General features: G+C 42.8%; 1 protein-coding gene across 18 annotated transcripts in view; it reads right to left on the bottom strand.

The window, feature by feature from the left end:
- Positions 1-26,004, bottom strand: part of KALRN (kalirin RhoGEF kinase) — a 672,007-nt gene that overhangs the window by 337,949 nt on the left and 308,054 nt on the right. For all 18 annotated transcript variants that reach the window (XM_046002937.1, XM_046002938.1, XM_046002933.1 and 15 more), the window contains exon 10: positions 21,139-21,261. In XM_046002937.1, coding sequence (XP_045858893.1) covers positions 21,139-21,261 — 123 coding nt within the window. The remainder of the gene's footprint in view (positions 1-21,138; positions 21,262-26,004) is intronic.

The following is a 26,004-nucleotide window of genomic DNA, read 5'->3' as shown; positions in this document are numbered from 1 at the left end:
AACTGTGGTTTATAAAAGCAAAAACTGGAAATAACCAAAATGTTCAACAATAGGGGGCTGGTTCACTACATGGAGGTATTGTTACATGATGCCATCATTACAATAATGTTCTGAAGACTATTTAGTGATCTGAGGAAGTGTTCTTGATGTAAGATTAAATGAAAAAGGCAGGTAAACCAAAGTATCATTTTACCTATCTACCTACCTATGTACCAGCAATAAAACTACTACTCTAGGATTTTGATAGATTCCTGCCTCCCGTTCAGGTCTTTTATCCATTTCAAGTTTATCTTTGTGTATGGTATAAGATAGGGAGTAACCTCTTTGACATCGGCCACAGCAACTTCTTTCAAGACATGTCTCCAAAGCCAAAGGAAACAAAAGTGAAAATGAACTTTTGGGACTTCACCAAGATCAAAAGCTTCTGCGCAGCAAAGGAAACAGTCAACAAAACAAAGAGACAACCCACAGAATGGGAGAAGATATTTGCAAATGACACTACAGACAAAGGGCTGATAACCAAGATCTATAAAGAACTCAAACTCAACACTCAATAAACAGATAATCATGTCAAAAAAAATGGGCAGAAGACATGAACAGACACTTCTCCAAAGAAGACATACAAATGGTTCACAGACACATGAAAAATGTTCACCATCACTAGCCATCAAGGAGATTCAAATCAAAACCACATTGAGACACCACCCTACACCAGTTAGAATGGCCAAAATCAACACAACAGTAAATAGCAAGTGTTGGAGAGGATGTGGAGAAAGGGGAACTCTCTTATGCTGTTGGTGGGAAAGCAAGTTGGTGCAGCCACTTGGGAAAACAGTGTGAAGATTCCTTAAGAAGTTAAAAATAGAGCTACCCTGTGACCCTGCAATTGCACTACTGGGTATTTACTCCAAAGATGCAGATGTAGTGAAAAGAAGGGCCATCTGTACTCCAATGTTCATAGCAGCAATGGCCACAATCACCAAACTGTGGAAAGACCCAAGATGCCCTTCAACAGACGAATGGATAATGAAGATATGGTCCATATATACAATGAAGTATTATGCCTCCATCAGAAGGATGAATACCCAACTTTTGTATCAACATGGACAGGACTGGAGGAGAGCATGCTGAGTGAAATAAGTCAAGCAGAGAGAGTCAGTTAGCATACGGTTTCACTTACTTGTGGAGCATAAGGAATAACACAGAGGACATTAGGAGAAGGAAAGGAAAAGTGAATTGGGGTAAATCAGAGGGGGAGATGAAGTATGAGAGACTGTGGACTCTGAGAATCAAACTGAGGATTTTGGAGGGTAAGGGGGCGGGGGGTTAGGTGAGCCTGGTGGTGGGCACATACTGAAGGGCACATATTGAAGGGCATGTATTGAAGGGCACGTATTGCCTGGAGCACTGGGTGTGGTGCATAAACAATGAATCTTGGAACACTGAAAAAATAAATTAAAAAAAATAGAACTACTACTGATCATGACAGTTGTCATTTTGGGATCCACTTACAAACATTATTACATGTGGTAGATTATGTCATTGTCTCAAATTACAGATAAGAAAAGTGAGGTTTGGAAAGACTAAAAAACTCGAATAACCTCACAGAGCTGGTGAAAGGCGGATGCTAGTCTGGAATTCACCTTTGTTTCACCCTATGCAAAATATTCTTTGCATTCTGCTGTGCTAAATAAAAATTTGCCAATAAATATTAAGAGTTTTTATAGGATTATCTCTGAGTGATATCAGCAATGATTTTTCTTTTCCACTATTTTCTTGTTTTCCGCATGTCCTATGGTGAATATGTATTAATGTTATAAGCAGAAGACATGGAAAAGTCACGTAAAGTATAAAAATCATATACACATTCTTCAGAAATCATTCCAAAAAATAAACAGAAATTTTTATATCTACATATGTTTGCTTATTTTTGTATGTGTAAGAAGAATGATGTGCAAGATAACTGTGATTACCTTGGGAGGGAGGGAAGGAGGAGTAGAGGGATAATTAGCATTTCTATTTATATATCTTTGCAACATTTCACTTGTTATTACAACAGACAGGAATCTCTTTCAAAATATGAAAAATACCAAATAAAAGACATTTTAAAGGAAAAGATAAGAATCCAATATATTTTTGTAAACAAAGTACATTTGGAAGTACAAATAGATTTCATTACAAATGTATTTAGCTTAGGCATGGGTGCATTTCCTAGCTCTGGGATCCTGAAGACACTACTGTCTGACGAGCCACAATGAAACATAATTACCAAAAAATGTAAAATCTCTCTGCATCCCTTATCAAAGATGTCATTTTTCTCAGTTTGGACTTCATGACATTGCTCATCAAAGCTTGAAAGAAACATGATGTTGGTATGACATGTATATGCAAAAAAGATTCAGTTCAAAATACTCCCCCCTATGATGTCCTTAGAGATCATTCTCGCTGGGCACAGTGCCAGCCATCAACTACCCACAACCCTGAATTGTTTTCCTCCATAGTCAGAAGTAAGATACATGTCAAATTTGAAAAGACTTAATAGTGAGACAAGCTCTTGGACAATACCCCCAAGAGCTTCTGTGTGGAATGGGGCTGTATGGTCTGGTTGCAAGCCTGCCTTATCATTACGGTGTAACTATGGAAGCCCTGCGCCAGTGGCGTGGAGCCCACAGCAGCACACTGACAGGCCAGGGCCAGGCCTTCAGAGGCCTTTGTGTATGATACTGACAAGCTGCTGTGAACTGAAATGCTTGGGGCTCTTAAATGAAAACCATCAAAATAAAGATAGCCTGACCCAAACGTGAAAGGAATTAATAGGAGAGATCTTGTTATTCTCTTCTGGTCTGATGGGTCCATTCTAGGACTGGGATTTCAGTGGGTTAGAAAGGCTAGGTCGCTTGGATCTCAGCTTCCCCAGGTGTGCTGTTAGGCTCATCACCACCATCATCATTGGGGAGAAATATGGCTGTTAGCCACAGGGCTGCTCCCAGGCCCACAGGGAGTGACACACACTGCTTGAGGGGCTGTATTCCCCGGTCAGGCTCCCCTGAATGCAAGCCTGCCCTAGAAGGCCACTGCAGTGATGCAAGAAATTCTCAGTGAGGGAAAAGGAAAACCTTAGCCTCTGAAGGGGTCCTGGGTGTGTCTTTTCTACTCAGGACTGGGATCAGTGAACATTGCCATGTGCCCTGATGTATCCAAATAAAAGGGTGAGTTATATTCAGAATGCTCTGTATACAAAGCATGGGGAGTTTAAGCTGTATTTCAGAGAGTTTACCATCAATAAATGTGAAATTTGAAGTTGCAGCAAGAAGCAATTAAGGTTGAGCCTTAGTTCTCTAGGAAATTAAATTATGTAGAAGAGTTCATTCTCCAAGGACGCAAGAGAAATGAGGTCTGACAGTAGTACAAGGTGGTGATATAATGCTGAGGGCACCCTAGGTAGCAGAGTCATTGGGTAAGATGGAGAAGCCAGGAGAAGTTTTCAGAAGGAGGTGCATTTTTGAGCCAACTCTGAAGTCTAAAATGTGAAGGCAAAGGAGGGGGGACCTGCCAGGCAGGGCAACAGGTTGGGCAGAGGTCCAGATCAGGAGGTCAGGATGATGTGAGGGGCTTTGACAAGGAGCCGAGAGAGATACAGTCCTGAGGGTTTTTCCTTCTAGCCAGGGTTGGAGAGGAAAAGCTTGTTGGGGGTATACAGCAGGAGTGGCTAAGGGCTCTCCAGGAGGAAAGGCTACCTGTCCTTAGAGAAGCATAGTTCAGGAATCAGAGAGCTTAGATACCCTGGTGTCTTGGTGGGACAAACACCAGACGGTTGCTTCATAATGTCGGAGGGTGGCGGGAAGGGGTGTAAGGGAGGTGGGAAGGCCAGAGGAAGGAGACCTACATGAGGAATGGGGCCACCTGCTTCCCCTTCTCAAACAGGGCTGGATTCAGAGATCTGCTTGAAGTCAGAAGAGACACCTCTACCCACTGAGGACTAGCCAACACAATCAGTGGGTCCTCTGAGACCTCGGGATCCCCAGTTACCAAGAGAAAACAACATGTTCTTTCCATTTCCTAGCCTTAGGAGTTTGCGTGAAGAGGCTCAGCCATGGGTGCATTTCCTCAGTTGGATGAGAGAGACTGCAGGGGATCGAGGTCTCCCCCAACATGGCGGTCCAGAGAAAGGAAAGAATCTGAAGAGCTGCTGATGGGATCGTGAGACAGGGAAGGATCACGAGGGTCAGGCTCACATCCCATCGTTTGCTCCATTATCTGGAGCTCTTGAGTGTTCCTGACTTTCATGGGCCCATAGCTATCTTCCATGACCACAGACCATGCCCATAACCCTCATAGTCATGAAAGCCTCAGCAAGAAATTCCATGCAAAGTCACCCTCAGCGCTGTAAAAGGGCAAGTTAAGTAACAGGGTTATGGAATGGTCACACAATGAATAGCAGCAAGCTCGCTAGGAGACGGGGTCTAGCGGGGCATCAATCATCTCACTGAATCCTGTGAAGGTCGATGCGAGAGCCCCAGTAGAGCAGCAGGGCTATCTGGAAGAGCCGGGCAGGGCTGGGGGCAGCACCACTTTGGGGCTGGGCAGATCCCCAGAAGCAGGGCTTTCCCTGTTCTTTCTGGTTAAAAGGGCACGTGAGATCAGTGGCCAAAGCGTACTCCATACAAAGCATCATGTTTCCATTTTCATTTCCAAATCCACTTTTGACCCCAAAGTCTCCCTGATCTACACTTACACAAACAACAGAACAAGGCTCATTAAATCAACAGCTCTAGCTTTAGAATGTGGGAAGTCTCCCCAGCTAAACCGGCTCCGCATGGGAACCTGGCCCTCAAACCGTGTGTGAAACCTGGGGCACAAAGAGTTCAGTTAAACTCCGAGACTGGTCAGCACATTGACTGTCTTGGGAGACACCCAGTATGGGGCCATATCATCAATCTTTTCTGTATCTGTAGTTCCGCTTTCCTGAGCGAGTTCCAGACGTGATCTCATCCACTACCCTTATATCCCCCGAATAACAATGATGATAATTCACATCTGCTCAGTGCTCTAGACTTAAAGTGCTTGCTTTGAAGTATATGTTCTCTCATTTAATGTCCACTTCAACTACAATGGGATAAGTATTGTTCCCATTCTATAGATGTAGAAATGAGGTTTGGTGAGTTAAATGATCTGCAAATGCAGGTGGAGAAGCTCTGGGCCTTCTAGCTCAGGCGTTCCCATCCCCAAATCCTTCTCACTGGATCTTTTGCCTCCCACAAGGAAGATGGGAGCAAAAACCTGTAACTCCCATTTTACTGATGGGGAGATGTTAAGTAGCCTTCATGGAAGGCATTGAGTAAGGAAAGAGAATCTAGGGAATTACCCTGTGTTGGGGCCATCCAGTACCAACTTACCTGGCCACCTGAAGCCATGATGGGATGTAATTTCTTGGAATAAATCTCAAACCCTATCCTTTCTAACTTTATAAAAACTGTTATCAGAGTGATAGCTATGATGAGTGGGTCAGACCCAAAGTTTACATCTAAATAATGCTCTCTTCTCTAGCTTTATTTTTTTTTTAATTTTTTAAAGAAGATTTTACTTATTTATTTTAGAGAGAGAGAAAGAGAGAAGAGAGTGCAGGCACAGGAAAGGGCAGAGGGGGAGAATCTCAAGCAGATTCTGTGCACAGCCCAGGGGATCAATCTCCCAACCCTGAGACCATGACCCTGAGACCATGACCTGCGCTAAAAATCAAGAATTGGACACTCAAATGACTGAGCTACTCAGGTGCTCCAGCTATATGTTTTAAAGCAAATGAGACTGACCTTGTGAATTCCCGAGACACTAAAGAGTCCATAATCTTAGGCAGAGTCCAAACCACATGAAGAAGAAAAACTGAAACATGCCTGTCACATGGATTTGGACTTCCCTTTTTAGCCTCACTTCCTGCCCCCTTCCCTCGATGTTATTTTCAAATTCTAAGCATATGATGGACTAAAGTCCACCAGAGTTATTTCAAGCCTTACTTGGCATTGCTGAAGCTCAGATACATTATACAAAAGAGCCTACAGTGTGAAACACCATGGAGATATGTAATTACAGTGGAGGTTGCCAGTACTCAGCACGGTTGGCTCCTAGAATGTAGCGGGTCTCTGAAACTCAAAGGGCCATGCCTAGGGCTGGCTGGCATTTGCCCATGTACACCAAGACAAATAAAGTCACCAGTCCCAATGAGACTTGGATGTCCCCTGATGTTATAAGACGCCGTGAGAGCTCAGCTCCCTCTGTCCCAAACCTGGCTTCCTTTCCAGGTGGAATAACTCAGACGTAATGCTTTATTCCTGCCAGTACTTGGCAGCAGGCTTTTCTCCTGTTAAAAATGTATTCTAAACAAAATTAGTTCATGAAAATGCCTCTGGTTGCTCACTGGCAGAGAAAAAAAAAGACATATCTGCTTGGTGGGTTGTTCTTGTTGGTGATATGTGTTTTATTTTCTGGTTTGTGTCATATATAGCCTGAAGCCCTTTGGGGGCTCTTAGGGGCTGGTTCCTGGCACTTGTCATCTGTCCTAGCTGCCTCATCTGCCAGCAAATTCTCCGAAACCTCTATCCTTCAGCCTAGACACTGCTGATCTGGTCCAACACCCCAAATGCCACAGCAAGGGAGCATTCACCCCATGGAGCTCTCAGGGGTTCGGGAAAATACTGCTCACCTGAAATACACCTGGGCCAGAGCTGAGCACTGTATGCTGGACCCTGACTGAGTCCCTTTTTCAGAAAAGATAGGACAGACATGAAGGGAGAAAAGTAGAGGAGGAGAAGGGGAGAAAAAAGGAGAAGGGAAGAGGAGGAGGAGGAGGAAAGAGGCTACAAAGGCCACGTTTTGAAGCACTCCCCACTACCACCACTCCTGCCACCACTAGTCACTCAGCTCCACTCCAGCCGGGACCAGAGAGTCCTCCCAACATTGCTGTTCACGTGCATCTACGGCAGGCAGCAGGAGAGCCTTGGAGGGCACTTATAAACTGCCATTTTCCAAAGCTTTCTCTTGGTAGAAGATTCTGAATCCTTGGCTTAAACTCAGCCCTCCATTTTTAATGCTTATTTTGCCTCTCTTTAAATATTTATAATTGTACCTGGTTTTAATAACCTATAATTATAAATTACCAGACTCTGGGAAAGAGTAAGAAGTCTTCATGTTAGAGACTTCATCAAAAAAATAAATAACATAGATTACCATGGTAATCTGCAATGCCATAGCAATTGATAACAGTGTATCCATTACCATGGATATATCCTTAAGTGAGAAAAGCCAGTGATCAATATACCCATGTACATATGGGAAGAATATCTGGGAGAATAAATACCAATGTATTAGCTACTGTTAGACAACTGAGTGGGTGGATTATTTTTGTTCCTGTTTGTCTGCTTTTCTATATTGAATATGTGCAATTTTGTAATTAAAAATAAAGAATATAAATAAAAATAAAATGGAGACATTGTTTGGGGAAAAACTCGCCAAAGGATTGTTGAATAAGCTCTGTTTTTCCTACTACTCTGAATGCATGTGTGCTAGAAGGGCTCTGGGGTCAGCCCACCTGGGTTCAACTTTTGCCTCCTGACCTTGAAGGATCCTCCTCTCTGGGCCTGATTCTTCATCTGGAAAATGAGGATAAATTAACACTTACTGTAAGGGTGGTCTCAAAGATCCTATGAGCTATTCTTTACAAAGTATGTGTTGAATAAATGGCATTTTCTTATCATTACTTGTTCTGATAAGCTTTACTTAATAGCACAGGTTTAGAACCTTGCAAATTCTTTTCAAAGTATTTTTATCCCCCTGTATGCAAATCCGTCAGCCCTCCCTCTAGTGTTCAGTACAGCCAGCACTAGCTTCTAGGGCAGCAAGCACACTCCTGAGGCCCATGGTACTCAGTGTGTCACAGAAATGGAAAGAAGAGGGAAGAGAAAGGAAATCGATTTGGTTTCTCTTCATCTGGGCAGGTTGACCTGTGCTGAAATTAATTATTGGAAGACACAGTAATAAATGGTTTGCTTTCAGAATCAATACTGGGCAGACAGGAGAGCTTTCCTCTGGAACAGCCTTCCCTGTTTCCTTTCTAAACCGTGTCAATGCTTTCTGAGAGACGGTAGCTTTATTCCTCCCATCCAAACATTATTCTCATTGTGCATGGAAATATGTTGTCATGCTGTGGAACTCTAATGGTTACACTCTTGGTACCCTTCTTCTTCTTCTTCTTCTTTTTTTTTTTTTAAAGATTTTTACTTATTTGACACACAGAGACAGAGATCACAAGTAGGCAGAGAGGCAGGCAGAGAGAGAGGAGGAAGCAGGCTCCCCGCTGAGCAGAGAGCCCCATGCGGGACTCAATACTGAGACCGTGAGATCATCCAGAGGCAGAGGCTTAACCCACTGATCCACCCAGGCGCCCTCTTGGTACCCTTCTAAGGAGGGCACCGAGTCTGAAAATTCTCTAGAATGGAGAGTACTCTCACTTGGTGCCCAGACTCTTTTCTTCCTTCTCCCTTTCCTGGGGCCCTGTGGCAGACTCAGCTCCAGCCCAGTTTCAGAAATCAAATGGAAACACACATCTCATCAATAGACCTCCACAGCAGGTCCCTGTGGCAACCATCCAGCCCTGTGCCCGATGCCCAGTTTGGATCCTGTCCCTAAGAATCAGTCCTTCCTTATCTGATGTCCCAGGAATCCTGCCTCCAACTTGCAGCCTAGTAGCTGGAGCCTTGCTATATCTATTGAGAGCCTTCCCACAGGCAAACTGCCCATTCTCCTCCTTGCATCTCTGAACACATTCACTCCTGGATACCCAGTGCTGGGTACCCAGTACCTACCACCCTAGGCAGAATGCACCATTATTCCATTTGTTTCCTTGGTTCTGGTTGGTCAAATTAGACGGACATTTCTTTCATAATGTTTAACCTGAAGGTCAGGCTTCTCAGTACCCATAGCTGATCTGTCCCCTTGGCATATGTATGGCATATCGTATGGCACAGTATGGTATTGGCATAAAATCAAATATATGGATGCAGGGGACAGAATAGAGAGTCCAGAAATAAAGTTGCACTTATACAGTCAACTAGTCTATGATAAAGGAGTCAAGAATATAGAAAAGGGAAGAGACCTACTCTTCCCAACATGGTTAAGCAGCCCACACCAAGCTGAGTGTTGACAGAGGACAGCAGGGTACTTATAACCCAGCCTGGAAGAGCCTGAGGCTTAGAGGTATTCTATCATCACCACCCCATGGTCACCACTGCTGCCACAGAGGCCACTGTTCATCAATCATCTCCTATGAACCAAATTCTCTAGTAGGCACTTGCATATGTTATTTCCAACAGTCACATCACTCCCCAGGGTAGCTGTCCCTAGGTCCAGTTTAGAGAAGGGCACTGAGCCTTGGGGAAATAAATGACTGGCCCAAGACCAATACATAGCACAGGAAACCATCAGCAAAACAAAAAAGCAACGTACTGAATGGCAGAAGACATTTGCAAATTACATATCCAATGAGGAGTTGCTATCCAACTTCTACAACTATAAAGAACTTCTACAACTCAATACCAATAAACCAGATAATCCAATCAAAAAAACCACCAGAGGACCTAAATAGACATTTTCCCAAAGAAGATATACAAATGACCAACAGACATAAGAGAAGGGACCCAACATCACTAGGCATCAGGGAAATGCAAATCAAAACCACAATGAGATATCACTTTATCTCAGAAGGGTTAAAATAAAAAACATGAGAAATATTGGCAAGGATATGAAGAAAAAGGAACCCTCATGCACTATTGGTAGGAATGAGGCCATGTAGCCACTGTGGAAAAACATTGTGAAGACTCCTCAAAAAATTAAACGTAGAACTACCATATGATTCAGTAATTCCACTACTGGGTATTTACCCAAAGAATACGAAAACACTAATTCAAAAAGATATTTGTACCCCTATGTTTACTGGAGCGTTTTTTTCTAATAGCCAACATATGGAAGCAACCCAAACCCAAGTGGCCATTGATAGATGAGTGTAAAAAGATGATGTGGTGTGTGTATATGTGTGTATAAAGGAATATTAATATATATTTAAAAATATTTATTAAAGGTTCTTAATGGAATATTAAGTTATAATAATATTCATATAATGGAATATTACTCAGCCATAAAAAAGAATGAAATCTTGCCATTTGCAACAACAACTTAGAAGTTATAGTGCTTAAGTGAGAGAAGTCATTCAGGGATATGCAAATATGACTCATATACAGAATTTAAGAAACAAAGTAAATGAACAAAGAAATAAAGAGACAAAAAAATGAACTCAAATACAGAGAATAAACTGGTGGTTTCTAGAGGGTAGGTTAATGGGGGGGAAATGGGTGAAATAGATAAAGGGATTAATAGAACGTTTATATTGATGAGCACTGAGAAATGTATAGAATGGCTGAATTATGATATTGCACACCTGAAACTAATAGAAGACTGTATCTTAATCATACTTGAATAAAAAAATTGTAAAAAAGAAATACCTAACTCGTTAATGTTATAAGGATTAAGTGAGTTAGTATAGGAAAAATAAAACAGTGTCCAGCACACAGAAAGTACTCGGTAAGTGTTATGCTACTACCATTATTGTTGTTGGTGTTAGGGTCTCTTCAACAGGGGGAAGCAAAAAGTATCTATCAATGAACATGATACACTGAATCAAAAGAAGTATGACTAGATGAGCTATCTTGGACTTAGAATGAATATACTGAACATAAAATCAGTATACAGTATACTTTTATCTAATTTACTTTCTGGGTATTTGCTTTTTTTCCCTTTAAAATTCTTTTGGAAAAGGCCAATATTATTCATCTCTCAAAAAAGAATTTTTGCAAGAGAGAAAGAACTTCACTACATGTAAGCTAAAGAGGAAGAGGGTTAACAATACAGTATGATGATAGCTATCCCAGCTGGAAAAATCATGGAAACTTAGTGGGGCTGGAAATGCACATAGTAAGAATCACCATTTCTTCTTGTCAAGATTGGTTTCTTAGGACTTCAACTGAAATTATTTTTTAGATTTTTTTTTTAACTTAAAAAAAAAAAACATGGAAGAGTCCAAAAACCTCACTCAAAATATGACACCAAAAATGCTTCTTGCCAAGTGTCCAATCCTGGGCAGGGCCATCCATGTTGATCCCAGCTCAGTGCAGTCTCACTAATTTTAACAGGGTGCCTCTCAGGCCCCAGGCTATAAGGTTCTGGGGCTGTGTTCTTATGAATATTCATCCAATCTACTTCTCTTCCATTTATCATGAATTGGAATTGGAAGGGATCTCAGAGATAATCGGACCTGATATCCATCCCACAAAGAAATCCTCTCTGTACCATTCATTTACTTTTTCAAGTGCCAATTGCCTGTTAGGCTCCCTGTGCTAGGCATTGAGATAAAAAGACTAATGAGACAAAATTCATGCTCTAAGAAAGTCACAGTCCAGCTGGGGAGTGAGGCTGGCATAAAATTAATGATGACAGGGATATGGCTAAAATAAGTGGATGCCTAGAAAAGGGGCATTCAACCAAACAGTGGAAACCACTTCTGAGAAGAGAAGATACTTGACATGATTGTTTCAAGATGAACAGAAGCTGCCAGGGGTGGTCAGACTTAAATAAATGGGAGTGATGAAAGAGCAGACAGCAATGACACTTGAGAGCATGGGATGTTCAGGTACAAACGGGGACATCAGGAGTATGGGGGGGTGGTAAAGGGAGCACATGAGGGATAAGAGACAAAGCCAGAAAGGCAGTAGCCAGGTCATAAAAAGGTTTATGATATCAATAGTTTGATGGCTTAAGTTTGATGGCTTAATTTATGGCTTAAGGACTTAAGGAGACTATGATGAGTCAGGGAAAACAGGAGGATAGTGTGACAAACCAAAGATGAGATAATGAGACTCTGATCTCAGGCAGTGGCAACAGAGATGAGAGGAAAGGGACACATAAAGAGGTAGCATCAGCAGGACTTTGCAAGGATTCATGAGGTGTGAGAGCAAAGTAGAAGTCAAGAATGACTCCCAAGTAGAAGTCAAGAAGTCAAGAACAACTCTCAAGTTTCTGGCTTGAGCAACTGGGTTGTTGGTGTCCCCCCTGGCGTGGGGAATACAGGAAGAAGAACACATCTGGAAGGAGTGGAAAATGATAAAATAAATTTTGGATACACTGGATTTGAGAACGCTCCAAGAAATCTAAGTAGGTGTGTCCAGAGGGTTAACAGGTTTATGAATAGGTTGCTCAGGGGTGAGATCAGAGATAAGACATGGATTTCAGAGCCATCAGACTAAGGGTGGCAGTTGAAGCTAAGACAGAGTATAAAATCATGCCTGGGGTGTACTGTGAGAAGAGATGGTCTGAGGAAATCCTTGGGAAAAGGGAGAAGAGTCCAAGAAGGACCAGCCAGAAAGACAAGGAAACTAAGAGAGCATGGTGTCATGGAAGGCTGGGAGGAGAGAATTTAAAAAGAAGGAAATGGTTGACAGGGTCAAATGCCTTCCGAAGACCATTTAATATCTGAAAAGTGTCCTTTGAACTTAGCAACAAAAAAGCCTAATTGAAGACTTGGATAAGATTACTCTCATTTGCCCAGAGGGAACAGAAGTCTAACGGCAGGGGTCAAAGTGCATCTAGGAGATGAGGAAGTAGAGGTGGCAAATAAAGACTCTTCTCTCAAACACCTGGGCTATGAAGGAAAGGAGAAGCACAGAGAAAGCAGTCTAAACTACTAGAAAAGATAGTTCAAGTTTCTTTTTACTCACTTTTTTGTTTGTTCATTTTTAAAACAGGAAGACTTGAGGATTTTTATATCCTAAGGGAATAAAGGGTCACCTCTACCGGAAAACCTCGAGTGGTAAGAAGCACATGACATCACAAAGTATTTCATTCTGATTTTGGTCAGCTCAGAAAAAAATCAAGTATGGGTTAGAAGTTATATCTGAATGAAGCTAAAATTGGCTTCACTATCCCTTCCATCCTTATCTCTTCTACAGGAAGCATTCAACTATCAAGCCTAATGCTCTGCCTTCCATAAAACACTATTTACTCAAAACAGAATATATCCAGTTACTTGGATTTAACTATCCTAGCAGTCTTCTCACAATCAAGTACAGTTTGCCAATATCCTTTTGAATATATATTTTCTCAAATTAGGCACAATACTACATATGTGATTTAAATAGCCAGTGGGTAGATAAATCCTTACTTCTTTGGTTTAGAGATTATACAGTTGACCATTGATCAACAATGAGCTTGAACCAAGTGGGTCCATTTATTTGTGGGTTTTTTTTTTTTTTTTGGATAAATATAGTAGAGTCCTGTAAATGTATTTTCTCTTCCTTATGGTTTTCTTAACATTTTTCTTTTCTCTAGTTTACTTTTTGTAAGAATATAGCACATAATATATATTAAACATAAAAATATGTGTTAATTGACTATGTTATCAGCGAGTCTTCTTCTCAACAGCAGGCTATTAGCAGTGAAGTTTCTGAGGAATCAAAAGTTATATGCAGATTTTTGACTACACAAGGGGTGGTGCCTGACCCCTGTGTTATTCATGGGTGAACTGTGTTATAATTTATACCATTACTCAAAAGCCTTTACTATTTCTCTCTGCTTTAAGAGCAAAGTCTAAGCCCTTTCACCTCTTAAGGTCAATGTTTTTGAGAGTCTAGACACAACCTATACTCCTTTGAGCTTTTCTACAATGATTCGTTCTCTTTCATGCAGAATCTTCGACTCTCAACAACATAAAGATGTTTTATTTACAGTGTCACAAAATTTACAGGAGATGCCAGGAAATTTGAGGACTGTCATCACCACCATGTTTTCCCTTGAACCGGAAGCAAAATCAGAACAGAACAGCATTTCCCACACCCTCATTGTGATAGAGCAGACCGTGGTCCTTTCCAGTAGCAGTCAGTTTTTTTCCCTCTTCATATATCTCTATTACTTCTCCATATTGTTTACTACCCTCAGGTTTGTAGATCTCATACTGATGTGATCCCTTCTGATATATGTTCATCCTTCCTGTTAGAATGAGTCCTTCAAACAAAAAATCCTCTTCTCTCACTGTTTTCTAGTTATAAGCTCAATACCCTAAAGTCTCAGGAATGGTTATTATATTTGTATTCTGGTATTAAAATTTAAGTACATTATAAGTATATATATATTATAATGTTTTTACATATATACATACATATACACATATATGTGTATATATATAGGCAATTGTATTTGTATTTTCCTACCTAAGATGACCTAAGGGCATCTCCTTCACAAGGTGCTTCTTTCTATGTCACCTCTATGGTGCCCCACATTACTAGGATAATTTTCTCCTTCCACTTCAGAGTTCACTTCCACCTTTCTAGATAGAGCAGCAAAGCTTTCTGCCAGACCTTCCCCAATCTTTACGAGATGCACTCTTCCCTTACCAGAAGTCCATCATCCTGGCTCTGTAGGGTATACTCCAGAACACTTCTGAAACCACCATCTACATAGGCAGCCATTTGTCTTTCAATGTCTCCCCTCTTTTCCACAGTCCCTGCCATCACATGGAACAAGAGATAAGAATGTCACCAGTGCTTTCGAGTCATTCAGTTCACTACCCAGAACTTAAAATCATTAGGAATGCAGTATCAATTTCTTCTGAATGTGCCATTTGTTCCATAGAGGAAGCACTAGAAGTGGGAAGGTCAATTCATGGTCTTGATAAGAGGTTCTTGGTAGACTATAATATCTTGGATATTGGCTCTGATCCCCTCTCAATTTCCACATCAAGTGTATATAAAGTGACCTTCAAAACCCATAGTTGGGAGTTCTCCAGAATATAACCTATCTTTCCTCTTCCTGAGAGAGGTCCCAAAAGCCCTCCCTTCAGCTAATGCAACTTTTCGCTGGTGTTCATGGAGGGAATGTCCTGAATCCCCTCAAGTGGGATGAATGCCATGCAAGATCCAAAGGGTAATAAGATTGTTCTTCATTTCTTCCACTTGCCCACCTCATGACATTAATTTCTCTGTATTTTCCTGGCTTTCTTCCTCACTATTTTTTTTTTTTCATCCTGCTGAAGAAACTTTTGTCCTCTCTAAGAAGCTGGAGTGTGAAACAGCATCTGTTGAAGCTTTCCCACCTTTCCCTTCTGCTTGCATCTGCAGTTGCTATAATTGGTCACCATCTCAGGCATGAAAAGAAAGATGGAACTTACTCCAAAGAGCACCACGCCATCCCCTAGGCAGGCATATTTATTGGATCACCCAATGAACTAATGGTTTATCTTGGTTTCACTGAAAAGTGCTCCTCGAAAACCCTGAAAGGATAAAGATTATGCTTCCTTTCAAACCATGGGACTTCTTATAGGGTTAGATATGTTTAATGCATGTTTCTCTTTGGATCATGATTTCCTCAAGACGGAAACTGTTATATCTCTTTCATTTCTCAAGGTGCCCGACAAAGACTTGATGGGCTTGGGAACTGATGAGTACTACTGTCTGAGGGCAGGGGCTTTCTACTCCTATGGATTCCCTATTCTAACTGCCCTTGGAGCTCTGGTAAGTTAGCTGATTATATCTTGATGATCTTTAACAGGTAAGGTCACTGATAGGTCCACTAAAATGCTTCCCTTCCATTTTGCCTACTGTGACCCCAAGACTCAGAATGATTTTTTTAAGTGTTTTCTATCCAAGTTTGAGAAAAAAAGCAAGAGTCAGACAAACAACTAACCAGACATTGTTGAATGAGGTGCTTAATTGTACAATATATATGTGTGTGTGTGTATATATATATATATATATATATATATATAAATTTATATTTCTTTAAATCTTCCTTTAAATGGTCTGTTCTTTCAAAAATGTTACACAAAAGCTATTTAATATGCTTAGCTTTAAATGTGATTTGGTGCTTTGAGATTTTAGATAATATATATTTGAGTGCAAATGATGGCTAATATTTACTAAGCTAGCTTACAGAAAGTCTGGCATTCCAGATAATGAGGTCATAAAGCAGACCACTCACAGAGCCCGCACAGCTGCTATCTAAACCACAGGCACTTGAGTACTTTCCTTCTGAGTAATAGAAAATATCTCGGGACAAAATAACAGTACCATAGCCCATACTCCCTCTGGGCAGATGTGGACACGTGTATCCCCTTACAGTCACACTATGACGGGCAGCAACTCTAGCTTATGCTTGTTTATACTCCTGATAATGACTACCGTGCAACATAAATATATAAAAAAATATAATAAGTATCTTTTCGGGCACCTGGGTGGCTCAAATGGTTGGGTGGCTGCCTTCAGCTCAGGTCGTGATCCTGGACTCTCAGGACTGTGTCCCGCATTGGGCTCCCAGATCCATGGGGAGTCTGCTTCTTCCTCTGACCTGCACCCCTCTCATGCTCTCTCTCACTGTCTCACTCTCAAATAAATAAATAAAAATCTTTTTTAAAAAATATAATAAGTGTCTTTGGAAATCTGATGAACTCTATAGCCTGAGTCATGTGATGAGTTTATAGGCAACTTAAGTAAAGTATCTACAAGGACCAGAAGGGTACCCACTAGGGCCCAGGTCTTCTATCTGAGCACAGAGAATCTCAGTAGCTTGGACTAAAAATATTTATAGAGACAGACCCCCTCGTGCACACTGGCCCCAGACTCTCCCACCTGTCTGTCAGGAGCCTCCCCTGGCAGCAGTAAGTACCAGAGGGGGTGGGGGCTGGAAGCTCCCTTCCCTTTCAGCTCTGCTTCCAGGGAGACTATTCAAAGGGTGCCATCTGCAGGATGGAGCGAGGACCATAAATACTTCGTTTCCTCCAAATGATCGGTGCATTTGTTTAAAATGTGTTCAAGAGCTAATAAACACAAAATGTAAGGTCATGGCTTGCTACATTAATTCTTCCCAGATATAACTGATATTTCTACTATTGTCTTAAATGTCTTTACATGATCTCCAAAGCAGAGGCGTATTTGTTCCAGGAGTTCACACTGCCCTTGAGCATCTCTCTGTGCATGGGAGGACTTGCTCTTCCCTGTAGAAGGGGAGCATCCCAGGGGTACAACAGGTGCAACAGCTCCCTTCCTGCTTTGATTCAAGACAATTTTTTAACTTGAATATAGAGAACGGGTGCTCAGAATTTTCTTCTCATATCAATCAGCCTCAGGTTACGGAACCATAAAGTCATGACATTAAAAGAGATTCCTCCGGGGCGCCTGGGTGGCTCAGTGGGTTAAGGCCTCTGCCTCCGGCTCAGGTCATGATCCCAGGGTCCTGGGATCGAGCCCCACATCGGGCTCTCTGCTCCGCAGGGAGCCCGCTTCCTCCTCTCTGCCTGCCTCTCTGCCTAGTGTGATTTCTCTCTGTCAAATGAATAAAATATTAAAAAAAAATCTTATAAAAGAGATTCCTTCACTGAATCATGACCCTCTGTAGGACTGGCTACAAGTGAACCCCCAGCCTCATACTCCTCACCATTTGTGATGTCCTTCCTGACTAGATCTCTTAACCAGCAACCCCAACCAACAAGCAACAAGAGAATCCCTGCTTGAGCTCTATAGCATTGATCTCTGACTCAAGAATTGTCTAATCCTGATTAAATCCTCTCCTTGCCTCCCGGTGGCCCTCACTTGATCGAGAACAGAAGTAAGAGAGAGAGAGAGCACGCCCTTTTCTGCCTGGATCATCTCCTTTCTCACCACTTGAGCATGATGATCAACTTGCATAGAACAAAGCGGATCTGAGGCTGCTGCCAGCCATCTGCCTTTGCCGCAATCACGTTGGTTTTCCAATGTGGACTACCAATTCCAGGATGCTAGGCAGCTCCACTCCCTTCCCCAGAGTAGGGATGAGAAAACAAAACAGGACTTATTACCATACTAAGAGATTCATCTCTAAAGACCGACTTACAGGGCAATATGGCAACTTCATGGCCCCTTACTTATGTGAGTCCTCTGTTGTCTACATCTGTCCCCTTTCCAGAGGGAAAACTTCGAAAAGCATGAGCCCTTTAGAAGGTAGAACTCTCTCTCCTAAGAAAGACACCATCTTCCCTGAAAGCAGGGACAGGGAGAAGTGGATTATAGCAAGACCTTACTCACTGGCAGAGCCTGGGAAAAGTTGTATGTCAAATGGAATGGCCACCGCAGCATCTCCTCTCCACACCCCCGACTCATGCTCTTTGTTCTGTACTCTTCATGAGCCAACTGGCACTTTGAAATGATTTTACACTCAGGTCCCATACTTCACTAAGGAAGGGCAGCATGAAGTTGGGGTAAAAACATGACTCTGTGGTCAGACAGACCTGAGCTTGAAACCTAGCAGAGCTACTGACAAGCCAGATGGTATGGGCACACTGAAGAATTTTCTGAGCTTTAGCGTTCATCTTCTATAAAACAAGGCTAATACTATCCGCCACTCAGGACAGGTGGATAAAATACATAATGGAAACAGGCTCTCAAAAATGTGTCCATTCTTTCTTTCTTTTTTTTTCTTTTTTTTTTAAATATTTTATTTATTTGACAGAGAGAAATCACAACTATGCAGAGAGGCAGGCAGAGAGAGAGAGGAGAAGCAGGCTCCCCACAGAGCAGAGAGCCCGATGTGGGGCTCAATCCCAGGACTCTGTGATCATGACCTGAGCCGAAGGCAGAGGCTTAACCCACTGAGCCACCCAGGCGCCCCCCACTCTTTCTTTAATATGAATTTAAGTGACTATGCCTCTGCTACTGATTGGAAGGCACTGTCCCATGTGAAAGGCTTAGGAGGCACCAGTAAGAAGGTAGGGGAGCAGTTGGGAGAAGCCAGGTTAGAGTCCAGGTGGCAGCCAAGCTTCCTGAGTTGTAACAACACACAAAACAATAGTGCCCTCAAGGGCCGATAACCAAGGCTGACATTGCCTCTGAGGCTGCAGTAGGAAGGAGGCCACAGGGCACTGGCTAGCTCAGGGCTGTGGGATATCCTTTCTGAGCGAGGAAGGGCTGAGTCACAGGAAAGCCAAGGGGCAAGAACATCACAGCTGTGGGATGGCTCCATCCCAATAGACTGTCCCAGACACCACAACCCCACTCTCAGCAGACAGGGAGTCCACGCGGCCCTGTCCCACCCTTTGTCCCCTGACAGCAGAAGCACCCAGAATGTCTAGAAACTCAGATATTTGAGGTCTGTGCTATAACCAGAGGCCTATATGGCCCATGTCTATATGACATGCGTGTGATCCAGCCCATTCTGCTGAAGGTCTTTGTAGGGATGAGGCTTGTTTTTTTTTGTTCTTGTGGTGGTAGCAGAATATACATAATGTAAAACGTTTTAAGTTGAGTGGCATTAAATAAATTCACACTGTTGTGCCACCACGACCACCGTCCATCTCCAGAACTCTTTATCTTATAAAGTTGAAACTCTGGATCCATTAAATAATAACTCTCTATTCCCTCCCTTGCCCCAGCCCCTAGAAACCATCATTCTACTTTCTGTCTCTATTAATATGACTACGCTGGGTATTTCATATAAATGCACTCCTATTTGTCCTTTTGAGACTGACTTATTGCACATAGCATAATTTCATCTGGTCACTTGGGTTACTCCCACCTTTTCGCTATTGTGAATAATGCTGCTCTGAACATGGGTATACAAGAATCTTTTCACATCCCAGCCTTTAATTCTTCTGAGTATATATGTAGAATCAGGATTGCTGAATCATATGGTAAGTCTATGTTTAATTTTTTGAGGAATTGCCATACAGTGACTCCATCACTTTACATCTCCACCAACTGTGCACAAAGATTCTATATGAGGCTTTCTTTATTGCATGGGTTGGGTCTAATCCACATCCCCACCAACTGTGCACAAAGATTCTATATGAGGCTTTCTTTATTGCATGGGTTGGGTCTAATCCACATCCCCACCAACTGTGCACAAAGATTCTATATGAGGCTTTCTTTATTGCATGGGTTGGGTCTAATCCATCTGTATTCCCAGCTTGAGGTCACTAGTGACTCAGTCTTTCTGGCACCTGTCAGGCCTCTCACATTCCAGAACACACTTGGAGCTTCCTTAGAGATGTGGTTTGCTCCCACCACTCTACTCCCTTTGGTTCTTGGCAGGGGCTCACCTTTGGCATCCATGGCTCACCCACAGTTTTGTCTGGGGCTGGTAGCCTCCCGGCATGGGGGCTGGCACTCTGTCCGACCCCCAGGATGACACCCACCGTGAGGACTGCCCACGTGGTGGGATGGGAGCTGGGCCTGGTTACAGCTGTGGTAAACGCTAGCTCTGTCATCCTCCCTCTTGTCCCCTACTGATCCCCCGACAGATGCCCCTTCCCTGCTTCATTCTTAGGTCTTAGTTCCTACTGCAACTGATCATGTCTGACAAGATAAATGGACAGAATAATACTTCATCTTGAAGATGAAGATGCTCAGGACCCATGGAAGAACTCCCCAAAAGAAACAAATAGAGAGAGAGAGAGAGAAATATAAGGGAGTTAGGATAAAATTGAGGGGCTTCAGGCTCAGAACCAAAACCCCTCTTCTATCCCTCCACCATGAAGCCAAATGGTCAAGGCCTCTCATGACATCTTTGTGTAATTAGATAAAAATGCCCTTTTGGGATCAGGTTTACAGCTCAGCTAAAAGACAAAATATTATGCCATATTCTCTGCGCACAGTCAGCCTTGCAGAAGCAGGTGCCATCTCTTCCTCCGGATCCTGGAGGACACACAGTTCTGCAAGCAGACCTAAGGCTGATTTCCAGCTCCCACTTGCCTGTGGTGATAACCATAAGCAGTAGTTCTGGGCTGTCAATGTTCCCAATGTCAGTTCTTTCAGCGGTCACCACCTTGCGGACAAGACATTTACAGATCCTGCTGGCAGGAAGATTTTCTCTGAAGACCAGAAACTGAGGGACTATCACTCACCTAGTGATCCAAGAGCAGACAAGTGTATCCTTGCATCAGGCAGGAAGGCAGCCCTGACTGGGCCCTAAACCAGACCTGCCTCAGCAAATACCAAAACTGCAGCCCTGGCCTCCCTCACCAGCTACACACACACACACACACACACACACACACACACACAACCACACACAGCTGCTCACCTGAGCCACCTCTTCGAAGTCATCGTGCCTCTTCTGCAGGGCCCGGGCTCGATGCAGCGACTTCCCCACCCCGGTGTGTTTGCTGAGAAAGGCCTCACCGTGGTTTTCAATCCAGTCCAACACCTGTTCAGAGAAGGAGGACAGAAACAATGACTCCCGGCAGAAGGAAAGCCATGTGACAACAGCAGCGACCGCCAGTGTCCTGGAGTTCCCATCCCCATCAGAAAGCAGCAGTCCAGCTGAACATGTTCGGCCCACCGTGGACCCAGGGATTTCTTTACTGTCATTGGTGATGTAATGCTCCCACCCTTAACTAAAGTCAACTCATCCTTGATTGCCAGGATAGTCCCTCATTACTCTTTCAGTTTTCCCAGGTTTGATTAGGCCATTATTTTAAACAAGCTACACAGACTGTCAGGCACAGTTTAGGCCCCTCACTAACCCACTTGGAGTTAGTGACCCACATAAAGTCAGACACACGGGCAGAAAATGACGCAGTGTCAGCTCAGGGAGATTCCTCGGCCCTGATGGCTTACTCATCCCTTACTTCCCCATAAAAATGCTCACAGCAATGCTCACAGGGACCCTGCCTCCGTGAGCTCCTGGGACGCCCTTCCTAATCTCGAGAGGAAAGTTGGCACTGGTTAGGCCCTACCTGGCTGCTCCAGAGAGTGGTCACCAGGACAACTGTCCTTTCTGGCTTCCTTCGCCCCTCTCCTCCAATCAGCCCCAGCCACCCAACCAAATAAATTAAGGTCTTACATCCTAAGGTCTTTAGTATCTATGGTTTCTCCTGGGAAAAAGTGGAGATCCCATGTTTTTCTAGGCTTCAGATGGAGTGATTTGGCCTCGGGACAGTTCCCTTGGTATTTAGAGAAGCTGGAATAGACATGACTGGAGCAGTAGAGGGATGAAGGAGGGGATGCCGAGAAGGTGAGAAAATATGTTGTCCCGAGGGGCACTGGACAGGGGGAGTAGAAACCCCTTAGCAGAAGCCTTGAAATGGAGGGAGCACGAAAGCCTTTAAAGTCTGTTTTGCATTCACGCCTATGGCCCAACAAACATGTGCCTCCCAGAGTAGGCACTCAGTAAAGCAGGTGGCCACAATTAAACCAGTTAGAGTGTACAGCCACACACCTGCTAGAGATCCTGCCAAGACAACTGAGCCCACTCTATTCTGGCTATTCTGGACTTAACCTGAACATTTGGTTAATGATATGCTAGCCTTCTCAGGTTCGAGAAGGACTTTCTGGAAAAAATGATCTAGATGAACCAGGCCTGTTTTAAAGGATGCTTAAGGGGGGCCCCAGGTGCTCCATCAGTTGGGCACCTGCTTTCAGCTTAGGTCATGATCTCAGTGTCCTGAGACTCTGCTTCTTGTCTCCCTTTGCCCCACACCCCCGCTCTTGCATGTGCACATTCTCTCTCTCTCAAATAAATAAATAAATTCTTAAAATAAATAAATATATAAATGAAAGGATGCTTTAGTCCATTCCTCTGTTTCTTCTACAGGCTGCCCCATGGCAAGCAGACAGACCAAATAATCCCATGAACGACAGGCATGGGAGTTCCGTCTCCAGAGAATCTAGTCTTTGGCTTCACTTTCTTTAACATTTGAAATAAGTTACACCTACAATTGCACAAAGTATGGAAGCCTTCAAAGTCCTAGTGACACTACCACAAGGCGCACAACAAGATGGATATTAGGTCAGAAATGTACGCAAGAATATAAAAACGAGATTTAACAAACATCTGTTTAACAAAACTGGAATGTCAGACAATTGCCCATTAAAAAGGAGAAAAGAAAGGCTTTTTAGAAAATGACTATATAAACACTGGGTGTAGAGATTTAAATATTTTATATAACAAATTCTGGCAATATATGTTTTTAATATTCTAGAGAGGCATGTCTGTGAAAAGAAATTGCAGTAGTAAATGAACTGGGTTTTTACCTTTTGCAAACACTGAAAGGCAGCACTGAAAGGAAATCTAAATATCCCTTTCTTCGAAGAAAGGAGAGCCCACATCTCTCTAGAATTTATGTATGGGGGAATTTCAGCAATAACAACAAAAATCAGGAGAGTGCATTTTTACTTGACTTGACACAACGTGAACCCACAATTTTCTATTGAAAAGAGGATGATGAACAACAGCACACAGGTCAAAGAGAAATATTTCTAGTCACAAAGTTTTCCATGTCTTACATACAAAGTGCAGTTTTATAATCTTTATGCATATTTAAACCTTTGTTAATCCCATGAAGTGAAGCTTATGGATAATTTTGATAATTTTTATATATTAAATTTATGTTAATCCCATGAAGTGAAGTTTATGGATATTTTGATAATTTTTTAAGATTCTATTTATTTCACACAGAGAGAGAGATCACAAGTAGTCAGAGAGGCAGGCAGAGGGGGAGGGGGAAGCAGGCTCCCCACTGAGCAGAGAGCCTGATGTGGGTCTCAATCCCAGGATCCTGAGATCATGACCTCAACCCAATGAGCCACCCAGGCACCCCATTTTTTTTTTATTTTCACACCAGGCACCCCAATTTTGATAAAAGCTGTCTTGTGGCTTTTGATGATTTCTTCAGAATTTATGACAGATTTTCAAATTACAATTTTATTTTCTTAGGTGTGAGCAGTTAAGTGTGACCTGCTTGTCTGGCAATGTTTTAATGAGTTTATTTTATTTCATTTTATTTTGCATTTCTAGTTTTAATAAAATTTGTTATGCTAAAACAAATGAGTTTAAGAGGCTTTCCATCTACTGGTTCACAAATGGTTAGCTTTTATACGCCCCAGGGGTAATTTCACAACTTGTAAACTTCTCTCAAAAAGCAATTTGTGTTCTATTTAAGTTCTTTTGCTTTCTTCAAAATGTAAATTCATTGTCAGTTAATGACACTTAAGTTGACTTAATTAGCTCTACCTTAACCTCTTAAAAATCTATTATTCATATTTGATAGACTTTTATTAGCTTAAACATAATTTTGATTGCTCTGTGATTTTACATTGTCCCTATCTAGTCCAGCTTCTGTCATCAGAACCGAAGCTGTGAGGAACCCATGAGCAACCTCAGTGAAGATGCAGAGACGGCACAGAAATCAATTTAACAAATAAAATGGCAAATGATTTAGCATGTGAACAAAATTACTTTAATAATCCATAGAGACTGAAAAAGTACACGAGGATAGAGAAACAATCTCTATAGGAGGTATTGTTTAAAATGCTGATTTCTGACCATTTTTTAAAAAAGATCTTATTTATTTATTTGACAGAGAGAGAGAGAAATCACAAGTAGGCAGAGAGGCGCAGGCCCCCTGCTGAGCAGAGAGCCCGATGCAGGGCTCGATCCCAGGACCCTGAGATCATGACCTGAGCCGAAGGCAGAGGCTTAACCCACTGAGCCACCCAGGTGCCCCGTGATTTCTGTTCATTTTGTGTTGGACAGTTTAGTTGGAGCCAGGCTTATCTGACACACATTGAGCCCCATGGTCTCTTGACCCTGATTCCATGTCCCCCAGTTCTGGGAGTACAATCTAGCTTTGCCCCAGAGAAATGTGCTTTCTGAGCAGACACCAACAGTGTCTGATAATTATATCACACCCTGCAAATTAACATTCAGCACTGGAAAGCAGGCTATCCCACAGTTTCTGGTACATCCCAGACTCTGGACATCACCAGTTGAAGACTAAATTGCATTTCTAGGCAAATCCCTGGAACCATACTGAACTGTATGCGCCCACCAAGGCACCCCACACTAGCTACCCCTGTTTAATTCTCTCATCTACAAAATTTTATTTAAAATAATCAATTATCAATTTTAGTCAAGATTGGACAGGAGGATAGCTAGTAATACCTATGAATGGCTTTGAATTGGTTTTCAAGTGTTTCCAACATAGAAGGTTTTACTTTTTAGTTTGTGCCTGCGGGTTCTTCAGTGAGCAAAGAAGCACATGGGGGATGTGAATGTCACTGGCTTCAGACAGATACTTATTAGTCTTATTGTGCCCCAGTGCTGGGCCCCAGAACAGCCCAGGATGCAGTATTAAACAAGGCAGGCAGGGTCTTGACTCTGGGAACCTAGTCTATGTTGGGAACAGGCACCGCACAGGAGATCACACAATTGGTCATCAGTTGCAGTGGGGAAAGGGCCAACAATCAGGGAAGGCCTCTCTGAAGAAGTGAGGGTGTAGCTGAGCGCTGAGTAGGACTTAACCAAGAGGATGACTTAACCAAGCTAGGAAGGAAAAACATCAGCATGACCCAAGTAGTGGTAAGCGGGTAATGAGCCCAGAGAGGGCAGGAACCAGAAATGCTGAGCCCTGGTGTGCCCAGTCAGATTCCAGGGCTCGTCCTAAGGGCCACTGAAGGGCTGGTGCAAGAATAAAGACCTACATTTAAAAGTTAACTACTTTTGTTTTGTGGAGAATCAGAGGGAGGCAAGAGTAGAGGTGCGGAAACAGGACATCATTGCAGAAATCCTGACAGGAGGCGATGGTGGCTCAGATGAGCCCAAAGGCAGTGTCCGTGAGTAATATTTGGGGGAGAGAACAGCCAGGATTTGGTGGTTAGGTATGGGGGCCATAGTGGGGCAGGTGGAAGGCTGACCCCCTGGGGCACAGCTTGGATAACTGTGCGGAAGGAGGATCTGGTCACGGGTACAGAAGCAGATGAGTTATGAGGGACAGCACAGAGATAACAGATTCTTCCTGTTTTCTTTCCATTTTCATACTTGCGCTCTGGTTCTGATAAATGACAGTTATGCCTGTGAGCTTGAGTGGGAAGTAGCACCCAGTGATAGTTGTCAATCTGATTCTGGCAAGATGTGTCTTTAGTTTCAAAGAAGCAATTTTATACCCTT

Source organism: Meles meles, chromosome 4 (assembly GCF_922984935.1).
Source record: "Meles meles chromosome 4, mMelMel3.1 paternal haplotype, whole genome shotgun sequence".
Lineage (NCBI taxonomy): Eukaryota > Metazoa > Chordata > Mammalia > Carnivora > Mustelidae > Meles > Meles meles.
This window is presented reverse-complemented; position numbering and strand designations above follow the sequence as displayed.